Source organism: Carassius gibelio, chromosome A7 (genome assembly GCF_023724105.1).
Source record: "Carassius gibelio isolate Cgi1373 ecotype wild population from Czech Republic chromosome A7, carGib1.2-hapl.c, whole genome shotgun sequence".
Classification (NCBI taxonomy): domain Eukaryota; kingdom Metazoa; phylum Chordata; class Actinopteri; order Cypriniformes; family Cyprinidae; genus Carassius; species Carassius gibelio.
Genome location: NC_068377.1, coordinates 33,693,766 through 33,717,471, shown reverse-complemented (window position 1 = coordinate 33,717,471; position 23,706 = coordinate 33,693,766). Strand labels below are relative to the sequence as shown.

Below are 23,706 nucleotides of genomic sequence, written 5' to 3'. Positions count from 1 at the left end.
AAAAACAAGCAACCATCTAGGCATAATTATTATTATTATAGAGATGTATTATTATTACTGTAGGCTACAACAGTAGCTTTATATATTGTCAATTTACTCATGTAAACCAAACATTTATTTTAATGGGCTGCCATGAAGATCTTTGAGTGTCTGTGTTTATGATATGACAGTATTCTCAAATGAAACGGTAAATTCTCATGAAGTGACGGTTTATGCGTTCGTGTCCTCATGACACACAGCAGAGACTACAAAACAGCGAGCTCTCGCGCATCTGTGCCAGTCACCCACAGAGATGTAGATTTTGCGGGAGTAATATTTAAATAGTATTTTGCAGTTTAATATTCACAGACACTAGTATATATTCGGCTACTGTCTGGAGCCCTGCGTTTTGACTTACACGGAAGCGACTGAACGCAGTTGCCGGTACTGAATATACTCGAGAGTCTGTAACTACCGGTACTACAGAGACATACTGCTAACCACTGATCTATAATATAGTAGCGGCTTCACTGTGTTTTGGCAGTTTAGAATGTGATGAGTGATCCAGTCATATATAGATAAGGGCTGCTAACGCGTTTTCATTTCTTCTTCGCTGCTCTAAACAGGGGTTGCTTGTGGCAACACAGCACAACTTCCTGTGTTTTCAATGCATTTTGAGCAGCGAAGAAGAACCGTGCAGCGGTTAGGCAAAGCTTGCGGTCATAACTAGGTCTTTTTTAAGAAAATGGTATCGGATCGGTATATGGGTTCATGTACTCGCCGATGCCGATGCCAGAATTTGTTGTGGTATCGGAGATATTTCCGATACTAGTATCGGAATCGGAACAACTCTAATAAATGAAGAAGCTTTTCATCTTCTGTGTTTAGTTTACTACTTCTGGCCAGCTGCCATGGTGAAGCAACAGTTTTATATCTAGTTAAACATTTGGTTAAATGGAACAAATGTTTGAAGGGGAACACATTTGCCCTCTTAAGTACCAAGGTTGGCCACATTGATGCGCAAACACATTTTAGGTTCAACGAGGGCATGCACGCAAAGCACTGGCTGTGCATTTGCATGCCTGTGAAGGGTACGTTTCTGACCTTACTGATCTCAGTATCTCAGTAGTTTTGTTTGAGCAGAGCTCTGGTTTATGCTAAATCCCGCATCTCAAAGTCAGCTCATGCAATAAAACTGCACATGCACACATCAGTGATGTTCTCCAGGAAGGAGCATAATTTCATCCTCCATAAATTTTCATCACTACCGCATTTTAGACTACATGTGACCTTGAGGTATTAGATTAGATGTCTTTGAGACGTAATAATTCTTGAGACTTGGGAGCCGTACACTTCTATTGTTCTCCGACCCACTGGGGAACAAAAGGAATATTTCAGGGTGGATGTTGCACATTATTCTTCTGCGCGTTATCTGCTGCTGTCGTCGCGCAGGCTCTCACTCTATTGGAGAGCGAGAGGGAACGCACTGTTCCAGCGCATGCAACCTGGTTTTCTCAGACATGCTGGTTTGTGGCAGCCAAGATCAGCAGTGATGAAAAGACCTGAGATGAACTTGGAGAGTTTCCTGAATTAATAAGGAAGAGAGGCTGAGGTGACTAAAAATAAAAACGCCTGAGGCATCCTTTCTGTGTCTGGACTGTCAGCGCCATGATGGGGAATGCAGGGAAGGGCCGGGGCGGATATCTGAGTGGTCTTCTTTGAGAGCTGGCCTAATGTAACAGGGTTCGGCATTGTCCCTCCACCGCTGATATGGAGCAATCTTTCACATGTCAATGAAACTTTTATAAACGGCTTTTTTGTTTGTGAGATGCAAAAAATGTTAGGTAGAAATAGTGGTCGACCGATATGTGTCTTTAGACAGCCGATGCCGATATCTGGGAAAATAGAGGGGCCGATATAAAGCTGATATGATTATTTTTAATTTTATATTTGAGAAATTTGAAATCATTTGACAATGGATAAAAAAAATAAATTTGTAAAAGAATCATGTATTTTCACAAATAAAAGAAAAGTAAACACTGTTACCAGCAGGGGGACTCAGTATTCAGTAAAGTTTGTGTGCATTGGGAATCATATTTTTCAAATAAAGCCAGGGTAATCATCATTTTACATACAGCACACAGTGAAAATGACATGAATATGACAGTGGGCAAATGCATAAAGCGCAATATCATTTGAAATCCCAAGTTTATAGTTTAAAGCCAAAAAAGTCATATCAGCCGATATATCAACCGTGATCTGCCGTAGAGTCAATTGGTTGTTCTAGGAGATAGCGGGTTAACTCCGTGTCAGTGCGCGCTCTGATCGGTAAAGGGGCAGAGATTTCAGACCTCCGTTTATTAAGGAGATCTGTCACAAAACTCGTCATCCGCGCTAAAGTTTTTTGAGCAAATTTCAAAGCCGCACCCGCCCGCAATCCGCTGATTGTTTTGTGGTCTATGGACGATGCAATGCTTTGCTGATGCGAGCCGCAAAAATTCGAACGAAAAAAACGAAATTCGTTTTTAAGAAAGGTTTTCTACAAAGCAAAATTTAATGAAGTGGTAAATATCATGTCTGACGATTTACAAAACTTTATTAAGTGGTAAAAACCATGTCTCCCAATATATCGCGCATCTTATGATCCTATGAGCCGGTCTCACGGTTATATACTAACCGTCACACCCCTATATATAGATATATATTTTCATGACTATGAAAATTCATTTATTTTTGCTTAATACACATTTTGTCACCCGTATTTATTTATTTATGGAATACACTAATATTTGGCCATTTAATTGAATTTTGTTTTAATTTACTTTATTTTTTATTGTGCCACATATTTATTCAACAAATAATTTTTTTAACTATAATTGTTTTATTTTTTATTATTTTTAAGTTCTAAAAATATTTATTGGGATCAGTAATATTTTACCAAGGTTTGGAATGGCACAAGGGTTAGCAAATTATCTGAACTATCCACTCAATGTCTTTTGCATCTTCAGCATAATGCAACAAAACCGTGTAGATCAGGGGGCTCCAAATTAAAGCACACCTGAACCACCCAATCAAGGTCTTACTATAAGCTTCCAGGCAGGTGTGTTGAGGCAAGTTGGAGCTAAACTCTGCAGGACAGCGGCCCTCCAGGACCAAATTTGGAGACCTCTGATGTAGATTATGGTTTGGCCGGACAGCAAGATGTCTTGGGTTTGACAGATGTCTGCGTTTATGTGGTGAATGCAGTGCAGATGGCTTTAGCAGGACTAGCAAAAAAAAAAAAAAAAAACGTATATATGTCAACATAAATCTAAACACTGGCTGCTTTTTTACCCATTTTGCTATTCATTGTACTGTATTTTATTCAGTATTTAATTGAATTTGATAATATTTTAGCAAATACAACAATTTTACAACCTGTATTTATTTCTTAATATATATATATTTTTTACATGTTTTGAAATGTTCTAAAAATATTTATTCAGATCTGTTTAGTCATATTTTCCACTTTTCCTGTGAATATATACAAAACAGCGTGTGTTGTTGACATGGAAAACTGCACAGCTGGCTCTTTCCACAACTGCAAATCAACTTTGTTGACCAGCATGTTAGGAATCACTCCGGCTCGCTAAACGTCCCTGCAGCTGGATGCACAGAAACTATGTGAATGAACACGCTTCTGAGATTCAGATTAAGTATATCAAAAACCATGCTCAAATTGCAGTTAGCTGCTTCTTCTTTTTACTTTGTTTCTTTGGAATCACTGTTGTTGTATTCATTATGCAACTTGATACATTTATTATAGTACAAACGATTTCTGCTTCAAATAAATTATTTTCATCAGAGAATCCTAAAAAAAAATTTGTTTTGGTTTTCACTTCAATATGAAAGCAGCACAAATGTTCTCAATGATTTCTGAAGGATTACGTGATGCTGAAGAAGACTGGAGTTATGATGCTGAAAAATCAGCTTTGCATCACAGGAGTAAAATACAGTTTAAAATAAATAAAAAATAGAAAACTATGATAGTGATTAATTCAGTACAGGAAAAATATTGGTTTAGTCAAACTATTTCACACAGTCTTTATGTATAATAGTATAAAGAACTAGAAACTGATAAAGAACTGCATTAGCAACTGAAAAGCTGTTGGCTAAAGTAACTAAAAGAGCAGATCCATGAATTATTATGAATTGTGCCGTTGAGAAAACAACATGCGCTTTATAAAATAAAGTGTAAATTATCTTTTAATAATTATGCACATCCAAAAAGCACCGACTATCCTATTTTAAAAAAGTACTTCAGAGCCTGAACGTGTTGTTTTAAAGGATGCATATATAGAGCTGTCCTCTTTAACGTCCCTGACAAAGGCGCTCAGTCAAGGGTGTCTGGTCATGGTTTGTTTTTTTCCGTGTTTAGATTAACTGAGATTCCAGCATGGTGGCCTTGTGAATACTCCACCGTTAGTGTCCTTTAGCTGAAGATGGGCTACCTCAGTCAGCCAAAATGAGCTGGGTTGACTTCATTATGACCTGATGATAGCTGAAATGGTGCTTTGTGGTAACTGCAAGCAAAACAGATGGATTCAGACCTCAGTTTTCTGCGAGTTTTTAATGTTTTAAAGTAGTAGTTCAACCAATAATTGCAATTCTGTAATCATTTACTTACCCTCAAATTGACGGTAGCCATTGACCTTCGTAGTATTTTTACGGCAACTGTTTTTATTACCAACATTCTTCAGAATATATGTTGTGTTAAACAGAAGAAAGAAACTCGTACAGGTTTGGAACAACATGAGGGTGAGTAGATAATGACAGAATTTTTATATTTTAGGTGAACTGTCCCTTTAACTTAAATTTGGTTGTTTAAATGTGAACGGCCGACTCTCTTGTCAAGAATTTGCTCTTTGAACGCTGCTTGTGATCAAGAATAACTCTGTCAGATACACATTAAACTGCAGACAAGGTTTAACGTGCGTTCCCACAAAAGCGTTATCATTTAACTCTTATCAGAAGGTTTCTTTTTTTTTTTTTTTTTACACAAGCGTCCTCCAGGACGACTGTTGCATGTAAACTACACCTCGAGTGTGTTATTGCATCCAGCTTTTCTTCTCCCCTTGGCCTTGCTCGACCCTCTTTGAAAGTTTATCCGAAGACCCTCCCTAAAAACCGTCAGTCTTTTGCCGCTGTGGAAAGATAAAATTAAAATAAATAGTCTTTCTGTGGCTTTTTTGAGATATGTGATTCGTCTACCCGTGGTCTTCCAGGTTGTAGTAAGGAAAGATCGGGCAGCTGAGTTTCTCTGATCTAAATGTAGGACATTCTTGTGCTAAAGCTGGTGTTTTTCTTGCTGGTGCTCTGACCTGAATCAGTTTTTCCTCTCCCCTGTTACAATGCGCTCTTATTTAGAATGATAGCAGAGGACTCTGGTCGAATTATGCGTAGTCTCGGTCAGATAGAAGACACGGACTGGATTTGTTTGTATAGTGGGGCTGGATTTCACACTTAACGCATGCACTGTATATGCCATATATAAAAAGAGCTGACCTAGGGCTGTGCAAAGAATCGAATGAGATTTTCATGCACATCTCATCAGTAAAGACGCTCCTTTTATTAGAAGTATTATCTCCAGCACATGTGTTCAGATGAGGGTTGCCACGTTTTCATAACATATCCTGCCCTGTTGCTTCTCAAAACTAGTCCAAAACTAATCGCGATTCCAGGAGGTTCCCAGATAAAAAAAAAAAATTGCTCCCCGGGGTTAAAATATAAGTTTTTTTTTTGGCATGGTTGTCTTGGTAAAATTCACATTTTAGGGGCTAAATATCACGTTATTGGTATTGGGGTTGCTTCGAACTGCGGAGATGAAAAACAACCGCAGACTTGGCAACACTGGTTCAGGTGGAGCGGCAGTTACTACACAGAGCCGTAGTCTACAGACAACTAACACAAAATCGCTTTCAAAATCGACAAAGAATCGCCACCGATTTTAAAATCGATTTTGTGTAGATTGTCAGTGAATTACGGCTCTGTGTAGTAAATGCCAACCAATGTTGCCAAGTCTGTGGTTGTTTTTCATGTCGGCGGGTCGAAGCGACAATACCAATAACGTGATATTTAGCCCCTAAAATGCGAATTTTACCAAGGCAACCATGCCATAAAACTTACACCGGAAAGCAATTTTTATCGGGGAACCTCCTGGAAACGCGATTGGGTTAGTTTTGGGCTAGTTTTGAGAAGGAACTGGGCAGGATTTGTGTAAAAACCTGGCAACCATGATCTGAACGCAAGTGCTGGAGATATACTTCTAATTACAGGAGCGTCTTTACTGATGAGATGTGCATGAAAATCCCTTTTTTTGCACAGCCCTAAGCTGACCACAGGAAAACTCAAATGTTTTTTTTATCTGTTTCTGTGTCTGGTAGATCACAAATTCACTTTTTTCATTCAGTGGCAATAGTTGAACCATTTAACTATTTTTCAGGGGCATATAATTAACATATTGGATTTAGTTTATGTGGAAGGGTGGCAATAATTTTATCTATCTATATTTTTTCCCCCAATGTATTTATTTATTTATTTTATTTTTGAGGGAGCATTTATTAACTTATGCTACTATTTATTTAATTTTAGTTTATTATAGATTATTTAGAAGGGTGACAATAATTCACTCCAAAAATTGTTTTCAGTGGCATTTATTAACATTTATGTTGAATTTTCCCCCTTTTGATTGTTTGTTTGTCTATTTATTTATTTATTATTTGTTTTGTTTTTTTTATCTTTTTTTTATTCTGAAGGTTTGCAATTAGGGCTGGGATAAACGATTAATCTATCGATTATTTTTTCGATGCATCAATTAATCTAACTATTATTTTTTCCAGACCGATTCGATTTCCTTAACATTGCAATATATGTTTATTGCTCTTAAAATTACAATATAAAATACTGACTAAGAATGCATCACTTTGCACTTATAGAGATATATAAGAGATATAGAGATAGCATTCAATAAAACCTTGAAGCCTTGAAAACACATAGCTTACTGAAACAAGCTTACTGAACACATAGGGTCTAGCTTACTGAAAAAAACACGACCTGTTTTTTACTGAAAATAAAAACAGGTCGACGAATCGATGCACATATTTTGTATATACAGTATTGTTCAAAATAATAGCAGTACAATGTGACTAACCAGAATAATCAAGGTTTTTCGTATATTTTTTTATTGCTACGTGGCAAACAAGTTACCAGTAGGTTCAGTAGATTCTCAGAAAACAAATGAGACCCAGCATTCATGATATGCACGCGCTTAAGGCTGTGCAATTGGGCAATTAGTTGAATTAGTTGAAAGGGGTGTGTTCAAAAAAATAGCAGTGTGGCATTCAATCACTGAGGTCATCAATTTTGTGAAGAAACAGGTGTGAATCAGGTGGCCCCTATTTAAGCATGAAGCCAACACTTGTTGAACATGCATTTGAAAGCTGAGGAAAATGGGTCGTTCAAGACATTGTTCAGAAGAACAGCGTACTTTGATTAAAAAGTTGATTAGAGAGGGGAAAACCTATAAAGAGGTGCAAAAAAGGATAGGCTGTTCAGCTAAAATGATCTCCAATGCCTTAAAATGGAGAGCAAAACCAGAGAGACGTGGAAGAAAACGGAAGACAACCATCAAAATGGATAGAAGAATAACCAGAATGGCAAAGGCTCAGCCAATGATCACCTCCAGGATGATCAAAGACAGTCTGGAGTTACCTGTAAGTACTGTGACAGTTAGAAGACGTCTGTGTGAAGCTAATCTATTTTCAAGAATCCCCCGCAAAGTCCCTCTGTTAAAAAAAAGGCATGTGCAGAAGAGGTTACAATTTGCCAAAGAACACATCAACTGGCCTAAAGAGAAATGGAGGAACATTTTGTGGACTAATGAGAGTAAAATTGTTCTTTTTGGGTCCAAGGGCCACAGGCAGTTTGTGAGACGACCCCCAAACTCTGAATTCAAGCCACAGTACACAGTGAAGCATGGAGGTGCAAGCATCATGATATGGGCATGTTTCTCCTACTATGGTGTTGGGCCTATTTATCGCATACCAGGGATCATGGATCAGTTTGCATATGTTAAAATACTTGAAGAGGTCATGTTGCCCTATGCTGAAGAGGACATGCCCTTGAAATGGTTGTTTCAACAAGACAAGACTGTGGTGAAGTATGTTCCTATACATCACCGCCTTTGTGAACCTTTGTATTCTTGGGGCTGTTTGCATTAACGTTTCTTGAAGCTGGAAAGACGCTGCGGAGGTCGAGAGGAGATAGACAGTAACAGGGCAAGGACGTGTTATCACCTGACCCAGAGCTGCTTGGGCTTAAACTGCTTGGGCTTAAGCTTGGCTGTTAACCTCACAGGAAATTAACTAAATTTATTTGAGCCTGCATTTTACTTCCTGATTGTTGTAAACTAGTTAAAAAATTAGTCTTGCAAGGAGGATCTGAAAGCAGTATGAAAAGCAGATCCCATCACCTGTGTATCATTTTACACCCCACCCCCACCCCCCCTCAAAGTTCTCTTATTTTTTTATTGCAGTCACGCAATAGAAAAACTAAAGAGGTCTGGCTCAAAATTAAAATGCGATTCCGTCCGCGTTTTCTGCATCACGGAAATCATAGGGCCCTACAATTATCCCTGCAATGTATACTCCCACACTTGAACTGCTCCGGTTATAGAACACTGAAGTGATTATATAATAAAAGAGCAGCGCCGAGTCGAGGAGGACTCAACGGTATCAAACACACTCCGGGCGCATCGCGTTCAACTTGAGCAGCGCTCTAAAACAGTTTATTTATTCACTCCAGCAAGGACGAAACGCGGAAAACTATTGCCATAGATTTTTCCCGATAACCGATTGATCCAGCAATCAACTATCGGTGCCGATTAATCAGCTAAACCGAGAAATCGGTCGACCTCTAATATTTATATAATTCATATTATTTAAAATTGTATATTATATAATAAGCCTTTCGCCGAGCCCCACCCCCCTTAGTAACTGTTGCTACCTCCGACAAACAAATGGTCAAACACGACCAGCGCGACATATTGCCATGTCGGGAAGAGGTATACCAGTGCGTGTCAGTGACCTTTTTTGGAGCAATACCTCCGCGATATCATCCAGATTGAGGCAAAAGGGGTTACAGTATGCAGTGGAGGGATACAGTCAAAATATTAAAATACGCAATTAAGGAGACACGACTACTATCAAGGCTAATGTTTACCGGTCTCAAGCGAAATCTGAGAAACCCCATGACCTGTACCTCAAATGCAACCAGCACCGCCTTGTGGACCAGTCATGCCGGTCATTCTCTCTCATATGTTATGGTCTATTATTGTCTATTGCGAGTAGCGATTTTGTTCAAATACAAGGGTATTTTAGCTAGCTAAACCTACATGTGTGTCAAAGCCATTCAAAGCTAACTAACATTTCTCTGTTGTTTTGCGAATCAGGATCAGAATGTTTTATTTCCATTGTTAATGAACAGAATTCACAAATAGAGAATTGCTTTGGCTTAAAAGGTGCATAACAGATAAAATAATAAAATGAAATGCATAAAATAGAATATAAGGCTATATTAAATATAATATATAAATATAATATTAAATTATGAATTATTATTAAATTATTATTATTCTGCTTTACAATAATCCTTAAAAGAAAGCAAGAAAAGGGGTATTTTTATTTTATTTATTATTATTATTATTATTATTATTATTATTATTATTATTATTATTATTATTATAATTATTATTATTATTTGTGGGCAAATATTCAGACATTTCTTTGTGAAAAATCACTTATAAGCAGTAATGCAAACAAAAGCAAATCCTTCAGAAATGTGACCCTGGACCACAAAAACAGATATTTTTAGCAATAGCCAAAAAAAAATTATCCATTTTTATTTTATGCCAAAAGTCATTAGGTTATTAAGTAAAGATCATGTTCAATGAAGATATTTTGTAAATTTTCTACTGTAAATATATCAAAACCTAATTTTTGATTAGGTATATGCATTGCTAAGAATTTTCTCAGTATTTTGATGTTTGTGCACCCTCAGATTCCAGATTTTCAAATAGTTGTATCTCAAACAAATATTGTCCGATCCTAACAAACCATACATCAATGGAAAGCTCATTTAAAAACAGATAAAATAATAAAATGAAATGCATAAAATAGAATATAAGGCATTCAGATATCCATTTTATTTTATTATCTGTAATGTTCGACGCATTTAACTGGGAGTGGGGCCATCCACACTGTTTTATCCATTGTAGCCACCGCTCACGTTGTGTTTTCGGCTTTGGGAATGGAAAGAACACAACTCCTCCAGACAATCTCTCGGGGTATCTAGTGTCCTATTTACAAACGCTGTGGGCGCACCGCTTCACCATCTTGCTTGGAGTCAATGTTTGTCGGAGCTGCTCACATAGTAACGGTTGCTATGATGTGTGATTGGACAATAGCCGTTCTTGGGGAGGGGCCGGCGAAAGGCTAATTGTTTATTTTATTTTTTCCATTGTTGTAGTATTTGTAGTACAATATGATTAATGCTGTCCTGTCGTATTCATAATATTACATTTTAAATGCTACCATTTTTGATGTTACAAATTTTATAATAAAATAATATATATCAAAATAAATGTCATATTTAAAATGGTATATTACATAATTTTTTTATTGTGTTCTTAACTTTGTTACACATTACGATTAATTTAAAATGTATTCCTAATTTTTTTTTTAAGTTACATTGCTTAACAGTCATAAAAAAGTATTTTAAATCAAATATTAAATTATGAATTATTATTAAATTATTATTATTCTGCTTTACAATAATCCTTAAAAGAAAGCAAGAAAAGGGGTATTTTTATTTTATTTATTATTATTATTATTATTATTATAATTATTATTATTATTATTATTTGTGGGCAAATATTCAGACATTTCTTTGTGAAAAATCACTTATAAGCAGTAATGCAAACAAAAGCAAATCCTTCAGAAATGTGACCCTGGACCACAAAAACAGATATTTTTAGCAATAGCCAAAAAAAAATTATCCATTTTTATTTTATGCCAAAAGTCATTAGGTTATTAAGTAAAGATCATGTTCAATGAAGATATTTTGTAAATTTTCTACTGTAAATATATCAAAACCTAATTTTTGATTAGGTATATGCATTGCTAAGAATTTTCTCAGTATTTTGATGTTTGTGCACCCTCAGATTCCAGATTTTCAAATAGTTGTATCTCAAACAAATATTGTCCGATCCTAACAAACCATACATCAATGGAAAGCTCATTTATTCAGCTTTCATGGTATGTATACATCTTAATTTCCAGAAAGTTTTGTGGTCCAGGGTCAAATATTACAACTATCTGTGAACCCATTTCTTCCTTGGTGAAACTCTTTAGCCTAAGGATGTTTCCATTAAATATTTTTCTGCTGAAATACACTTAAAAACAGTTTTTGGTTTAGCATAGTTTTCTTGAAACAAACCCTGAAAATGTTTCACGTCAGCATTCCCCCTCCTGTGTTTTCCCTCCAGTTTGTCCGAAGTGGTGCGGACAGCGGGCGTGTACAAACTCAGGCGAGTGCTGCCACCCCCAGTGTTTGGGCAGCTGCACTGTGCCGGACAACGACAGGGCCTGTGCCGCCTGCCAGCACTACTATCACGAGGGCCGCTGCGTGGAGGACTGTCCATCCGACACGTACAAGTTTGAGGGCTGGCGCTGCATCACCAAGGACCTCTGCTCCAAAGTCCACCTGCCTGATTACGACCGTTTCGTGATCCATGGAGGAGAGTGTATGTCTGACTGTCCACCCGGATTCACACGTGATGAGAACCAGAGGTACAAACTATTAAACTTCTTTTTTTTTTTTTTTTATTGTGTGTTTCATGAATGGTAATATTTAAATCCCTGGTTTCACAGACAAGGCTTAAACCTAATCCCAGGCTAAATGCATGTCTGGACTATTTTAAACTGAAAGATACTTAAACTGATTGATCTTAAAATATGTCAGTGCCATTATTTTGTCTCAAGATGCAAACCAGTAATGTTTATTTCTAAGGCACATTTATAAAAAGTACTTAAAGGTCCTAATTGAACTATGGCCTAATCCTGGTTTAATCTAAACCCTGTCTGTGAAACCAGGCTTTAGTGAAAATTTGTGGATAAAACAGTGAAGATTCGATGTACATTTGTTTGTTTTTATTCCTGTTTTTAGATAATATTTTTTTTTTGTTCAGTTGCATTTTCATCTATTTTAGTTTGTTAAATTATGTAACATCTGTTAGAGATTGATTTGCATAAATATTTTCCCCACTGTGTGTGTGTGTGTGTGTGTGTGTGTGTGTGCGCGTGTCTACAACTCGTTTATTACTATCACTGTCTTTGTCCATTAAGCTACATTGTATTTTATTTATAATGATTTTCTATAGGAGGAAAACGTTTAATGTGTAATTTAACACACTGCGTTCTGTACTCGTCTGCTTGCCTGTACGGAGTTGATCCTTTTAAAATCACTTAATGCATTTCATAATACACGTTCATATTTGCTGGTCTGTATATACGTTGAGACAGCAACAAGACATATCGGCTAAGCCTACTGAATTGTCTTTATCATCTTAGTCTGTTATTAGGCCACATTAAGCGTTTTGTTGTATGGGAGGACTAAGTTTGCGCATTGTGTTCACAGCCATCTGCTTGCCTTGTAGTACAGTAAATAATAACTATATATCGAATTTGGTCGTTTAATTGAACTTAATGTATCTTAATACATTATGCCATATTAAGTGTTTGTTTTTTCTACAGGAGGAAAACGCTTAACGAAAGACTTTTTGTATAGTAGTAGGCCTACTAATTTAGTTTTAATCATTTAATCACCTCCACAGCGTCTTGTCTCCATTGGCAACACGCACGATTTGTGTCGATAGCAAGTGACGTCACAGATAGCGGAGAGTGCAAGTAGCGATTGCAAGTGACATTGTAATTTAGTTTCTTTTTTCTTGTCTTCACCACCTGGCTACTGTTGTAAAATGTTGAGAGATTCAAACAAAAAGTTATCAACAAATAGAAGAAAATAAATAAAAATAAAGACTGCAAGTGACGATGCTAGCAGAAGCACAAGTGTCTGAGAGTGCAAGTGCAAGTCTGGAGCCAGACCCTTCTCTTATTTTCTGATACCGTATTTTCCAGACTATAAGTCATACTTGTTTTCATAGTTTGGCTGGTCCTGCGACTTAGAGCGCCCTCTCGCGGCTGTAGACGGTAATGTTTTCTCTTGGTTCTAAATAAATGCGACTTAGTCCAGTGCAACTTATGTTTTTTTGCTCATCATGATGTATTTTTGGACTGATGTGACTTATACTCAGGTGCGACTTATAGTCCGAAAAATACGGTACTTATATCCTGTCATGTTTTTATTTTTTCGTAATAGTGCTATTGTTTTATTTGTTTGAAATTCAATTATATTTTACAGTGTTTCATTATTTATGTCATTGGTTTCACTCTGTATTTTAAAGTTGTGTGTTATCTGACAAATAGACTTTTTTGTATGGAGCCAGAAGAATCTCAATAAAGATAAATGCACACACTACATTCACATATGCACACACAGGATCCATACATGCACACACATAATTCATAAATACACACACAGGATACACAAATGCACACAAAATTCACAAATGCACACACAAAATTTAAAAAGCACAGAAGATTCACAAATGCATACAAAATTCAGAAATGCACACAAAATTCAGAAATACACACACAATTCAGAAATGCAAACAACATTTACAAATGCACTCAAGATTCACAAATGCACAGGACAAGATTCAGAAATGTATTTCTGATGCACACACACATATATCTTGATTTACAAACTGCTTGCGGTCTGTGAACTTCACTGCATTTGTGTGTGAATTTTGAGACTCCCTTGACTTGGCTCGACACACAAATGCCTTTTTTTAAACAGGGAATGATCTGCAACCAATCAGATATCTCCCTTGTTTTAGCCAATCACAAGAATGCACCCCACGTGGGGGATTGTTTACTTATAAGCCAATCAGCTAACAACTCACTTTCCTCAGCGAACGACTCACTTACCTCACACAGCCGGCGACTCACTTTGCGCAGCCAGCGACCCACTTTGCGCAGCGAGCGACTCACTTTCCTCACGAGTCACGCAGCGAACGACTCACTTTCCTCACCCAGCGAGCGACTCACTTTCCTCACGAGTCATGCAGTGAACGACTCACTTTCCTCACCCAGCGAGCGACTCACTTTCCTCACGAGTCACGCAGCGAACGACTCACTTTCCTCACGAGTCACGCAGCGAACGACTCACTTTCCTCACCCAGCGAGCGACTCACTTTCCTCAGCGAACGATTCACTTTCCTCAGGAGTCACGCAGCGAACGACTCACTTTCCTCACCCAGCGAACGATTCACTTTCCTCAGGAGTCACGCAGCGAACGACTCACTTTCCTCACCCAGCGAGCGACTCACTTTCCTCAGCGAACGATTCCTCAAGCAGCGAAGTTGAGCGAACGATTCACTTTCCTCACGCAGCGATCAACTCACTTTCCCAAGCGAACGACAGCCGCAGACCCACTTTTCGCAGCCAGAGAGCCACTTTCCTCTCGCAGCGGACCACTGACTCTCTCTTCATGTAGGGTCTGAATATTATAATTAAAGTGACTTCTATATTGCATCCAAAAGAATATTTAGATATATTTAAATATTCAAAAAGGTTTAAACATTTTTTTTTTTTACTTTCATTAAAATATTTCAATAAAATGAAATAATTGCCTATTGCAAATTTATGAATCCATGGTTAACTTTTTTTTCTGCAGTCACTGGGCTATATGTATTGAGACATTTTTTAATTTATATTTTGTAAAAAATAATAAAAAATAAACCTGAATTGTAATCTAAACATCTGTATTTTCATACAATTTAATACAATTGCTGTGTGAACACGTTCATGTGATTGGCTTATAAGTAAACAATCCCCCCACATGGGGTGCATTCTTGTGATTGGCTAAAAGAAGGCAGATATCTGATTGGTTGCTGATCATTCCCTGTTTAAAAAAAAAAGCATTTGTGTGTTGAGCCAAGTCAGGGGAGTCTCAAAATTCACACACAAATGCAGTGAAGTTCACAGACCGCAAGCAGTTTGTAAATCAAGATATATGTGTGTGTGCATCAGAAATACATTTCTGAATCTTGTCCTGTGCATTTGTGAATCTTGTTCTGTGCATTTGTGAATCTTGAGTGCATTTGTAAAGGTTGTTTGCATTTCTGAATTGTGTGTGTATTTCTGATTTTTGTGTGCATTTCTGAATTTTGTATGCATTTGTGAATCTTCTGTGCTTTTTAAATTTTGTGTGTGCATTTGTGAATTTTGTGTGCATTTGTGTATCCTGTGTGTGTATTTATGAATTATGTGTGTGCATCTATGAATCCTGTGTGTGCATATGTGACTGTAGTGTGTGCATTTATCTTTATTGAGACTCTTCTGGCTCCATATTTTTGGCATCTACATCCACAGAATTTCTTGTGAAAATCCTGTCAGTTGCACAGTTCAACACATCCTCTATCCCTTGTGTTAAACTATATTACTCGTCTATTTCACAGCTCTCTGAATACTTTACAAGTAAACCCACTCAGTTTAAAATAAAATGAGATATATTTAATGATAATGGCCTTTACTTTACTTATAAGGCCGTAGTACTCTATTTTTTAATTCACAGAAATCTGACAAAAGTGTTCAGATCCTTAACTGCAAAACAATCAGACTAACCCTATGAAAACTCACAAATCCCACTTCTGATGAACTCCGATCAAACCAATCATGTTCCTTTGTTATAAAGAGCAAAAAAAAAAAAAAACACAAAGTTGCACTCATACTCTAGCTTTCACCAAGCTGAAGGTCACATGATAAGGTGAAAGTGAGATAATTGGTTCTTCTGTGTTGGTTTTTGTGGCGTCGCATCCTGATCTTCCTTTTATCCCTGTGTGTGTAGCAGCATGTTCTGCACTGCCTGTGACGGCCTGTGTGACAAGATCTGTGATGAAAAGGTCATCGACTCGGTGGACGCGGCTCAGTCCCTCAAGGGCTGCACTGTTATCAAAGGGAACCTGCACATCAACATCCGCCGTGGCAGTGAGTACCTGCAGCACAGCAGTTCCTCAATCAGCACTGGAGCGATTGGTTCACACCTTCTCACTGACACACTCTCTTTACCTCCATCTCTCTAGCTAACATAGCATCAGAGTTGGAGAACTTCCTGGGACTCATCAAGACAGTGACAGGATACATTAAGATCCGTTCATCACACGCCCTGAGCTCTCTCTCCTTCCTCAAGAGCCTGAGACACATCCATGGAGAGGAACTATGGGAGGAGTAAGATTTGAATTTGACTCTTTGCACCATGTCTTAACAGTTTGTCTGGCCACGTTTAACACAAAGCTGCTCAAAATCAGAGCCAATCAGATGATATATGATGCTTAATGAATTCCGAATTTAACCCATGGAATCTGTATTATGAGTTGATTTTCAGTAATATTTGTTAAAATATGTGAATTTTCCATGTTAGATTTCCATATTTTATGACCTGAGAAGTAAATTGAGTATATTGAGTCTATATCTGAAAAAAGTATTTTATATATTTCTTTATTAATTTGTAAATAATAATAATAATAATAATAATAATTGTTGTAATAACTGTTGTAATAATAATAATATATTGTTATATATTTTATATCATATGAATATAACAACAAATATTAATTTATAACAACAATAATAATTAAGATTATCATTCTATCTTTATAATAATGTTATTGTTATAAACTGATCAAAAAAATAAAGGGAACACTTGTGAGTTACATTGTGTTGCCTTTATTTTTTTGAGCAGTATATGTTTATTTAAATAACAATTATTATTATTATTTTATAATGTTATTATATAATGTTACTATATAATGTCAATAGCAAAAAAATTTTATATATATATATATTTTTATTTTTTTACGTAATTTTTAGTTCATCAGTGCACTTCAATTGTTATTGTAATTAGATTTATGTGGTTATATATATTATTAATATATAACAATAACAAAAATATTGTTTTTTAATTTGTAATTTAAATAATTGTATTAATCAATACACTTCAGTTATTACCATTACTGTATATCAGTGATGTTAATGTATAACTATTTTTAATTTTACAACATATTATTTAAAGCCCCTCAATACACTTCTTCTTTTTTTTTTTTTTTGTAGTGTATTATTATTTTTATGATATTGTCTTTTTGAATGTGGAAAACAGGATTAAAAGGTAATAATCTTAATTGATCACATGCCTGTTGTTGGTTATAAGGGTGTGTGAATCAGAGAAAGTACATACAGAATTAACGTCAAACTTTTCCTTAAACGGAATGGGTCCTGTGCGTCATAGAGGAAATGTGTTATTTAATTAAATCCCTGTTTGTTTACTGTTATCCCATTTTCAGGACAGATCAAAACAGGCCTCTCTGTGCCATGTTGTTACGAAAGACTAAAGTGAGCTCAGGGAATGCTTTTGGAGACAAATATAAACAAACAAACCCTCCATCTACATATTCCACATTTATAAGTCCTTTCCGTTAACATTCCCTTAAACATGAATCACCAAACAAACGTCAAGGCTGTTATATACCTGTCTGATAAATACAACAAGTAGAACATTTGTTTTATACAGACTATCTTTAAGCCATTAAATGTAGGTGTGGGTGTAAAGTGACAAGACATGCATCAGACTAACGCTTTCAGTGTGCTGTAGGTTTAAGAGAAACACTTGCTCTTAATGCATGTGAAGTGCTTACATTCCAAACGCAGCTTTTACTGAAGCTGTTTATCTTTCATGATAATTTACGTCACTCCCAGTGAATCATCAGCGTATATATCAAGTAATGGCACAAATGTACTGCAGCTTCATAACCACAGAGTTCAGGTATTTATGAAAGTGACAGTTGCACTGAACATCTGAATTCACTCAAATTTCTGTAAATTTACATTTTGTGTACGTCACAATAATAATAATAATAGATTTTATTTGTAATACGCCTTTCTTAATACTCAAAGCGCTACAACATATACAAACAAAAAAGAACAAGTCAACCAAGACTACACATATCAAAAATAAAATCATTGTAATAGTCATAAATTAAAAGCTTCAGTAAAAAGGTATGTCTTAAGAAGTTTCTTAAAACAATCCAAGGGAAGCAGCATTCCTAATAAACACTGGTAATGCATTCCATAAATAAGGCACTTTATAGGGAAAAGCCCTCCCCACCATGGTTTTTAATTTACAATGAGGCTGATACAAGGAAGCAGAGTGGAGAGAGTGAGAAGGTGTGGAAAGAGTTACCAAGTCACAAATGTAATCTGGAGCCATCCCATGTACTGCTTTATATATTAAAATCAGAGTTTTAAAATCAATGCATGATTGAACCAGGAGCCAATGAAGTTGCTGGAGCACTGGGGTAATAATATGGCGTGAGGATGTATAAGTCAAAACCCTGAGTTTTAAATATACTGTAGTCTCTTAACAGAACTTGCTGGTAAGCCCCCGAAGAGAGAATTGCAATAATCGAGCCGATATGTGATGAAGGCAAAAATTAGCCTCTCAGCATCAGGCCTAGAAAGAAAGGGTCTAATGTGAGCAATGTTATGAAGATGGAAGAAAGCAACTTTAGTTATGTTTTTGAAGAGAGATGAGCATCTGAGCATTAAAAAAATCACACCCAAATTACAGACCTGAGCAGAAGAAATATTTAGGTATTATCAACTGAAAGTTTCAAATTACTGAACTATAATTATTGAGTGCTTATATAAATCTGGGTATCATTCATATAACGATTCCCCAGGTCATACTTTTGAATAATCTGTCCAAGAGGGAGCATGTAAATACTAAATAGAACAGGTCCCAAAACTGACCCCTGAGGGACACCCTAACACAAAGGCCTAGTCTGAGATCTATTAGTACCCAGTTAAACAAATTGAGATCGCTCTGAAAGATATGATTTAAACCAATTCAACACATTTCCAGATAGACCAATCCATCTATGTAGTCTGTCCACTAATATGCTATGACATATTGTATCGAATGCAACACTAAGATCTAACAGAACTAAAATGCCACAAGCCCAAGAATCAGCTATAACGAGGTCATTCAAGACACTAACTAAAGCAGTCTCCGTGCTATGTCCAGACCTAAACCCATATTGAAAAGTCTCTAGTAGGCTATTCATATAAAGATGAGTTTGGAGTTGGCTAACAACCACCCGCTCAAGAATTTGTCCGATAATTGGACTTCTCAGCAATATCCCTCCCAGGCTTTTTTAGATACTGGTGTAACTGCAGCCACTTTTAAAGCAGGAGAAACAATCCCTTCACAGATTGTGAGACATTTACAGTAGCGGTGATGTGGGGTACAATAACAGAAAAACAGTTTTTCAATACAGTAGTAGATAAAGTATCCAGTATACAAGTAGTTGAACAAGTAGAAAACAAGTTGATAAATAAAATCAGAATCAACAACATTGCAACTTGAGAAACCATATTCAGAGACATTTGGAAGATGCTACTCAACAAATTCAGAAGCAAGATCACTGGCAATTATAGATTTTCTCGATTTTAGGTGAAAAGTAATTGAGAAACTCATTATACTGCTAAATCGTGGAACAGTTAATGTTAACTGGAGGTTTAATAAGATAATTAACTGCTCTAAAGAGAACTCTGGGATTAGATTCGTCACTGCAAATAATTGTAGAATAATATGCCATTTCTGCAGCTTTGAGAGTATTGTGGTATTCAATCTGATGCTGATACAAAAGTATTTTATAAACTGTTCGACTTTGTTTTTTTTTTTTTGTTTTTTTTTTTTTTTTTTTGCATCTCCACTCTGCCTGCCTTTAGCTTTCATACAATACTAGCTAATGAAGAGATGAAGGTGTGTGTACTGACTATGCTCAAAAGGTAATTGGTACTGAAAATGAATACTGATTAAAAGACAGGGTTCCCGAAACATTAAAATATCAGGCAATTTTGGAAGTTGTGATTTCTAGGCCTGTAAAAGTCATGTAAATTAATGCTTAAGAAAAACTAAAGGAAGAGTTCAATAATATTTTTTTCAGGTTCTATAAATAATAGAATTTTATATTGTTTCAGATGATAATATTTTAGATTTTTTTTAATGATCATTTCTAAAATCAAATTTCTATATAAAATATATATAATGATTGAACCAACACAAAGAAATCTGTGTGTGTAAAGAGAGTGAACTTGCACAAAGCAATTTACAGCATATTAAAATATTTTAAAGCTCGGCGAGAATTAAGGTCATGGAATGTAATATTTATTTAATATTTTTTAAATGAGATTTTTTTTTCTTATATTCTTATTTTCTCATATCTTATCCTTTATTTATATTTTATTATTAAAATAGTTTTTTTATTTCTGTGTTCTAATGTTAATTTTATTTATATGTTTTTGTTTTAGTACTTTCAGTTATGTTATGTTTTAGTACTTTACGTTATGTTAAGTTATGTTATGTTTTAGTACTTTAAGTTAAACAACGGAAATGAGAAATTATTTCAATTAAAGTTTATTTTATTTGAAATAATGATTTTTTTTTTTTGCTTTTAGTTAACTAAAATAACCCTACTTGTCATCTCTGTCAGATGCTTATACGCCTCCAGTTGGTAATATTTTGATGATGAGTAAGAAGTGTTGCTGTGATTTGCTATATCAGTCATTAAGTTTCAGCCACACACAACATTAGTTTAGTGGATTCAATCCTGGATTTAAATGCATTCGTATTTAACAAACTGCAGTGTGTAGGCAGACTACTGTTGAATTATATTTTATCTGTTTTTTGTTTAGTCTTTTTGGTCACTTATTCATTGTTATTATGTTGTTTTCAGCATGTATGCTTTTGCTGCCTTGGATAACCAGCATCTCCAGCTTTTGTGGGACTGGTCCCAGCACAATCTCACCATAAGTGCTGGAAAACTCTATTTCCGCTTGAATCCCAAACTCTGCATGTCCGAGATCCGCAGAATGTGGGAGAAAACCGGAATTAAGGAGAAGTTTTTGGAAGGAGATTTCCGCAACAATGGAGACCGTGCAAGCTGTAAATATGATTTGTTCTCAATTGATGAAATTAAAAATAAGTATAGACTGTATGTACATATTAATGTTTCATTTTAATTTTTGTAAATGCGTTTTTTTTTTTAGGTGAGAGTGAAATCCTTAAGTTCATATCGAATACCACCAGTAGTAATAGAATTAAGTTGACGTGGGGTGGTTTTCGACCACCCAATTCCAGAGACCTTGTCAGTTTTATTGTATACTACAAAGAAGCGTAAGTGTTGCTTTTTATTCAATCTTTTTTTGTCTGTCTTTTGAGCAGCCTTTCTCGGTACCATTAAAATGTTCAAGCAGCTTTTGTAAATAGCCTTTATGGTCTCTCATAGGCCTTTCCAGAACCTGACAGAGTTCGATGGTCAGGACGGTTGTGGATCGGACAGCTGGAACATGGTTGACGTTGACTTACAGGAGGACCAAACCCAGAACCCAGGTGTTACACTGTCCATGCTGAAGCCCTGGACTCAGTATGCTATCTTTGTCAAAGCTGTAACGCTAGTTGTGGAGGACAGGGACAGGGACAAGGACAGACAGCGTCTTGGGGCGAAAAGTGAAGTGGTGTACATTCGGACTAAACCATCAGGTAAGGAACTAGGTTCAGGTCCGCCATGAATTTAATTGAAGTCGTTTTTTGCATGTTTCCTAGTCTGTGCACTTATTCTTTTGTTCATTAAAATAGAGAAAAAAAAAAAAAAACTTTTAATAAGCATATCAAATTGATCAAAAGGGACAGTAAAGACTTTTACGCTGTTAAAAAAAGGTTTCCACAAAAATATTACGCACCACAACAAACAACAAACAAAATATTTCTATTGTAGCAATTCAGCATATAAGAATGATTTCTGGAGGATCATGTGACATTGAAGTCTGGAGTAATGATGCTGAAAATTCTGCTTTGCATCACAGGAAAAAATTACATTTTAAAATATATTACTATTAAAAACTGTTATTTAAATGTATTTAAATATTTCACAATATTACATACTGAAAATGTATGTACGGTATACTGTCCATGTCCAGAAAGGTAATAAAAACATCTTCAAAGTAGTCCATGTGACATCAGAGGGTCAGTTAGAATTTGTTGAAGCTTCCAAAATACATTTTGGTCCAAAAATAACGACTTTATTCAGCATTGTCTTCTCTTCTGGGTCAATTTTTGGGTGAACTAACCCTTTAAAGAAAATCAAACCATCCACATCCCTAGCGTACACACATTATGCAGTTTAAACAGTGTTTTAAGAAAATTTCAATAATTTTAGTTGCTGATTAAGAATAGGATTTTTAGCAGTGTCAATTTATTCCATGTAGGGTGGATTTAAATCTAGACAAGTAACTCGGTGGTTGTAGTCTTAAACCCCAGAAGGGATGATTCATGGTTTTCCACAGGTTTCTCCAAAGGGAATTACTCTGAAGTAAACATTTGTGGTTGCTTAAAGAATAACTTTTTTTCTTCTTCTACTCCAGCACCCTCAACGCCGTTAGACATTCGTGCATACTCTAATTCTTCATCAAAGCTGGTGGTGCGGTGGTCTCCACCTGTGTCCCCCAATGGAAACCACACCTACTACCTGCTCCGCTGGAAGCAGCAGGGCGAGGACCGTGAGCTCTACCATCACAACTACTGCTCCAAAGGTCTGGTCTACATTACACCCTTAAACTGAGCACCATTTGCCCAACAGCAATTCACACATTTATCCATGAAACGGATAATAAGCATATTATTGCAAACATCTGAAGCATCCAGTGTGTAGTGGAACTAGATTCAATTCTGTTTGAATACTCTTAGTATTCAATGTCAGAATGCAAAGAGCTTTGCCATAATCAAATAATGTGCAGCATATTCAAGCCATTCAACTCTGTCTGAATAATATTAGAGCTGCTCTCAAAACCTCCCATTACTCATACTTAAATATAATTTGCTTGCTTTCTTGCTTTTCTGCAGCACTTTCCTAATTTACATTTTGAGCATATTGAAATAATACCAGATTTGATCACTAAAGGTCACTACAGGAAAAGTGTAACCATGTTTATGTTGTTTCTTGACAGAACTGAAGATCCCAGTCAGGATTTCAGCTGGTGGTTTGACAGAAATCGAGGACACCAAACCCACCAATCCTGAAACAGGGGGGCGGGACAAAGCCCCCTGTTGTAAATGTCCTAAAACAGAGGAGGATCTGAAGCGAATCGAGGAGGACATCTACTACCGCAAAGCCTTTGAGAACTTCCTCCATAATGCCATATTCACCCCCAGGTAAACTTAAGAGTTTTATTAGGAATATGATTATTACTCTCTCCATAAAGATCATAACAAATTGTCTTCTTTTTTTTTTTTACATTACCGTTTGTGGTCGTAAGAATTTTTAGATTTATTTTTATTTATCTTTTCGAAAAATCAGCAAATATTTGATCAAATATACAGTAAAACATTAATGTTGTGAAATATTATTACAATAAAATATCTGTTATTACAATATTCTTTTTCATCACACACTAT

The 23,706-nt window shown here is 36.1% G+C and overlaps 1 protein-coding gene across 3 annotated transcripts in view; it reads left to right on the top strand.

Annotated features, from left to right (window-relative positions):
- The window catches only part of LOC128017328 (insulin-like growth factor 1 receptor), an 87,355-nt gene that overhangs the window by 45,460 nt on the left and 18,189 nt on the right, over window positions 1-23,706 (top strand). For 2 of the 3 annotated variants that reach the window (XM_052602672.1, XM_052602674.1), the window contains 8 exons: window positions 11,561-11,864; window positions 16,045-16,184; window positions 16,280-16,424; window positions 20,990-21,198; window positions 21,303-21,429; window positions 21,542-21,795; window positions 22,677-22,844; window positions 23,259-23,463. In XM_052602672.1, the coding sequence (XP_052458632.1) occupies window positions 11,561-11,864; window positions 16,045-16,184; window positions 16,280-16,424; window positions 20,990-21,198; window positions 21,303-21,429; window positions 21,542-21,795; window positions 22,677-22,844; window positions 23,259-23,463 (1,552 nt within the window). The remainder of the gene's footprint in view (window positions 1-11,560; window positions 11,865-16,044; window positions 16,185-16,279; window positions 16,425-20,989; window positions 21,199-21,302; window positions 21,430-21,541; window positions 21,796-22,676; window positions 22,845-23,258; window positions 23,464-23,706) is intronic. The other variant, XM_052602673.1, reaches the window with a different exon arrangement.